Raw genomic sequence first — 4,152 nt, 5'->3', positions numbered from 1 at the left:
TGTCTAGTAGAGTCTTGCTTATGGGTGTGTTGTGCACCACACTTATAATCAGGAGGCTATGAGGCATTTAGGAATGGTTACATTTCTTTCAATTAATAGATCGTGCTATAGAGCGAAGTTATAAGAACATATGAAATCTAAATCGTGCTTTGTGTTTCCTATCTAACAGGCTACCTACGCTCAGGAGATGGCACAGCGAGAGATAGGTATGGATCCGGGAGAAGGTACCAGTCGTTCCCCACCGGGTCAGAGGGATAGATTTCCCTTAGAGGCTCACAGTGAGTCTCCAGTACCCCTAGTTTCAGCTTCCCCAGCACTTGTTGGAGCCCAGGGAGATGCAGTACCCCCAGCCTCACCAGTTCCATTGGTACCTGAGGCAGCTAGAGACACAGGACCTCCAGCACCTATTGTTCCCCCATCAGAGACTGGGGAGCAGGGGATGAGGGAGGCTGTTCAGTTGCTGACTAGGATGGTTTCTATTCATGAGCGACAGCTAGAGTCAGGAGCAGATGCCCGGAGAGATCGGATAGGAAGCTCGACGGTACGAGAGTTTCTTCACTTGGCCCCTCCATTATTTACAGGATCCAGTTCCAATAAGGATCCCCAGGACTTTATAGACCATATATATAGAGTATTGAGGGTGATGCATGCCTCCGTCACCGAGGCTGTGGAGTTGGCTTCTTTTCGACTACGTGATGTAGCCATCCTATGGTATGAGGCATGGGAGAGATCTAGAGGACCTGATGCTCCGCCAGCAGAGTGGGAGGACTTCTCTGAGGCTTTTTAGCCCATTATTTGCCACGGGAGGTTCGGGAGGCCCGTCTTGACCAGTTTCTTAGCCTAAAGTAGGGGGATATGAGTGTGAGGGATTATAGCCATAAGTTTAATTCTTTGGCAAGGTATACACCAGATATAGTACGTACCATGAGGGCTAGAGTTCATCATTATGTGGATGGTTTGGGGGATCATCTGATTAGAGACTGTAGGGTTGCATCCCTATCGGATGATGTAGATATTTCCCGCATACAGGCTTTTGCTCAGACTACAGAGGACCTTTCCCGTCGGATTCGTGATACTCACAGGGATAGGGAGCAGAGTAAGAGGGATCGTACTATGGGGTCTTATAGGGAGCCACGAGTTGATTTTTGGCCCCCACTCCATTGATATCCACCTCGGTCAGCAGGTAGTTTCCCACCACAGATGCAGGGCCAGCAGTTTGATCATTATATTCAGTCAGGACCGGGGCAGAGCTCAGGCCAGCCTGAGGGCCGTCGACAGGAGCGTTCTGCACAGATGAGACAGCTTACTCCTCCATGTACTCAGTGCGGTAAGCTGCACACCGGGCAATGTAGACAGGGTTCGAGTGCATGTTTTCATTGTGGGCAGACAGGACATTATATTAGCCGGTGCCCGGGGTTAGGCAGAGGTACACCAGCTCAGCCTTCAGGATTCACAGCAGCCTCTTCGCCCTCAGTCCGTGCTCCCCGACCAGGTCCACAGTCTACTCAGGGCCGTGGTAGGGAGAGAGGTGGAGGAGACACCTCAGGTTCTAGTGGTGGCCAGAACCGCTTTTATGCACTCACAGGCCGACAGGATTCAGAGGCATCCCCAGATGTTGTCACAGGTATATTGACAATACATTCTCATGCCATTTATGCATTGATGGATCCCGGCTCTACATTTTCATATATTACTCCATTTATTGCTGGTAAGCTTGACATGAGATCTGAGTTGTTGCCACAGCCAGTTGAGGTGTCTACACCAGGTTGCGACTCTATTGTAGCTAATCATGTCTATCGAGATTGTACAGTGTTAATTAATGACCGTCCAACCTCTGTTGATTTAGTTGAATTGGTTATGCTAGACTTCGATGTCATTATGGGTATGGATTGGTTGGCAGCTTGTTATGCTAATATTGATTGTCGTGCAAAGTTGGTCCGATTTCATTTTCCTGGTGAGCCTGTCCTTGAATGGAAAGGTAATGCAGCCACGCCCAAGGGTAAGTTTATTTCATACCTTAGGGCTCGGAAGTTTATTGCTAAAGGTTGTATATACCATCTGGTTCATGTTAGGGATATAGATAAGGAGCCAGCGACTCTTCAGTCGGTTCCTATTGTGAATGAATTCCCGACGGTATTCCCTGACGAGCTTCCAGGAATTCCCCCCGAAAGGGAAATCGATTTCGCTATAGATTTGCTTCCTGATGCGCAGCCTATATCCATTCCTCCCTACATAATGGCTCCTGCAGAGCTAAGGGAATTGAAGGAACAACTGAAGGACTTGCTCGATAAAGGCTTTATTAAGCCAAGTACATCCCCATGGGGTGCTCCGGTACTCTTTGTTCGAAAGAAAGATGGGTCCTTGCAGATGTGCATTGACTACAGGCAACTAAATAAAGTCACTATCAAGAATAAGTATCCTCTTCCACGGATTGATGACTTGTTCGACCAGTTACAAGGTGCCAAATGCTTTTCGAAGATCGACTTGCGATCCGGTTATCATCAGATACGAGTCATGGATATTGATATCCCAAAAATAGCATTTAGGACGAGGTATGGCCATTTTGAATTCCTTGTCATGTCTTTCGGGCTTACAAATGCCCCAGCAGTATTTATGGATCTTATGAACCGGGTATTCAAACCATTCTTGGATGAATTTGTGATTGTGTTTATTGACGACATCCTGATATATTCGCGATCGGAAGCCGAGCATGCGGACCACTTGCGAGCTGTATTGCAGACTCTCCGGGACTACAGGTTATATGCTAAATTCTCTAAATGTAAATTTTGGCTAACTTCTGTAGCTTTTCTTGGTCATGTTATTACCGGCGATGGTATCAAGGTTGATGGCCAAAAGAATGAAGTTGTGATGACTTGGCCGAGGCCCTAGAATCCGACAGAGGTTCGTAGCTTTTTAGGCTTAGCAGGGTATTACCGAAGGTTTGTGGAGGGATTTTCCTCTATCTCTGCACCATTGACGAAACTGACACATAAGGGAGCTAAGTTTCAGTGGACTGAGGCATGTGAACAAAGTTTTCAGGAACTAAAGAAAAGGCTTACTACGGCACCTATCTTGACTCTTCCGGATGGCACCGAGGGTTATGTTGTATATTGTGATGCCTCGAGAATTGGCCTAGGTTGTGTTCTTATGCAGCATGGTAAGGTTATCGCGTACGCCTCCAGACAGTTGCGAAAACATGAACAGAACTATCCTACGCACGATCTTGAGTTAGCCGCAGTTGTATTTGCCCTAAAGATTTGGCGGCATTATCTATATGGGGTTCATATTGATGTTTTCACCGACCACCAGAGCCTTCAGTATTTATTTAAACAGAGGGAGCTGAACCTACGACAAAGAAGATGGCTAGAATTACTAAAGTACTATGATGTTGATATTTTATATCATCCAGGCAAAGCTAATATTGTTGCTGATGCCCTTAGCTGAAAGTCCATGGGCAGTCTAAGCAATGTTGAAGCTGATAAGGTCAAGATGACCAAATATCTATGCCAGCTAGCTAGTTTGCAGGTGCGTTTGGTAGATATAGAGGGTGGACGCATTCTCGTTCAGAATACGGCAAAATCTTCTTTTGTTACTGAAGTGAAAGAGCGACAACACGAGGATTCTGAGCTTATAAAACTGAGGGAAAGTATTCCACAGCAGTGACAACCTTTATTTGAGCTAACTGGAGATGGAGTCCTTAGATACCAGGGCCGCTTATGTGTACCGTCAGTAGGAGAGCTCCGTGCCAAGATTCTTTTGGAGGCCCATTATTCTAGATATGCAGTTCATCCCTGAGCGACAAAGATGTATCGGGACCTTCGACAGATCTATTGGTGGAATGGAATGAAAAAAGATATTGCGGAGATGGTAGCCCAATGTCCCAACTGCCAGCAAGTTAAAGCCGAACATCAGAGGCCTAGAGGCCTAACTCAGTGTTTTGAGCTTCCATTATGGAAATGGGACATGATAAATATGGACTTCATCACTGGTTTGCCTCGCACTCCACGGAGGTATGATTCTATTTGGGTAATTATTGATAGGCTTACAAAATCTGCTCATTTCCTGCCAGTCAGGACGACATATTCAGCCGAGGATTATGCCATGCTTTACATTCGAGAGATTGTTCGACTTCACGGAGTGCCATTATCTATT

At 46.3% G+C, this 4,152-nt stretch overlaps 1 protein-coding gene across 1 annotated transcript; it reads left to right on the top strand.

Moving 5' to 3' along the window:
* The first annotated feature begins 924 nt into the window (after positions 1–924).
* LOC142167222 (uncharacterized) lies at positions 925–3,444 on the top strand. Its single transcript, XM_075227380.1, has 4 exons — positions 925–1,096; positions 1,184–1,804; positions 1,901–1,978; positions 3,410–3,444. Exons 1-4 carry the CDS (start codon positions 925–927, stop codon positions 3,442–3,444), a joined length of 906 nt encoding a protein of 301 aa, XP_075083481.1.
* The last annotated feature ends 708 nt before the right edge of the window (positions 3,445–4,152 follow it).

This window comes from Nicotiana tabacum, chromosome 12 (genome assembly GCF_000715075.1).
Source record: "Nicotiana tabacum cultivar K326 chromosome 12, ASM71507v2, whole genome shotgun sequence".
Lineage (NCBI taxonomy): Eukaryota > Viridiplantae > Streptophyta > Magnoliopsida > Solanales > Solanaceae > Nicotiana > Nicotiana tabacum.
This window is presented reverse-complemented; position numbering and strand designations above follow the sequence as displayed.

Excerpts from the sequence above, each read along its gene's own strand:
- LOC142167222 (XM_075227380.1), top strand. The coding sequence starts at position 925 with ATGAGGGCTAGAGTTCATCATTATGTGGATGGTTTGGGGGATCATCTG. Across the intron at positions 1,097-1,183 it reads TCACAGGGATAGGGAGCAGA|GTAGTTTCCCACCACAGATG; the intron begins GTAAGAGGGATC and ends CTCGGTCAGCAG. Across the intron at positions 1,979-3,409 it reads GCCTGTCCTTGAATGGAAAG|GCAAAGCTAATATTGTTGCT; the intron begins GTAATGCAGCCA and ends TATATCATCCAG.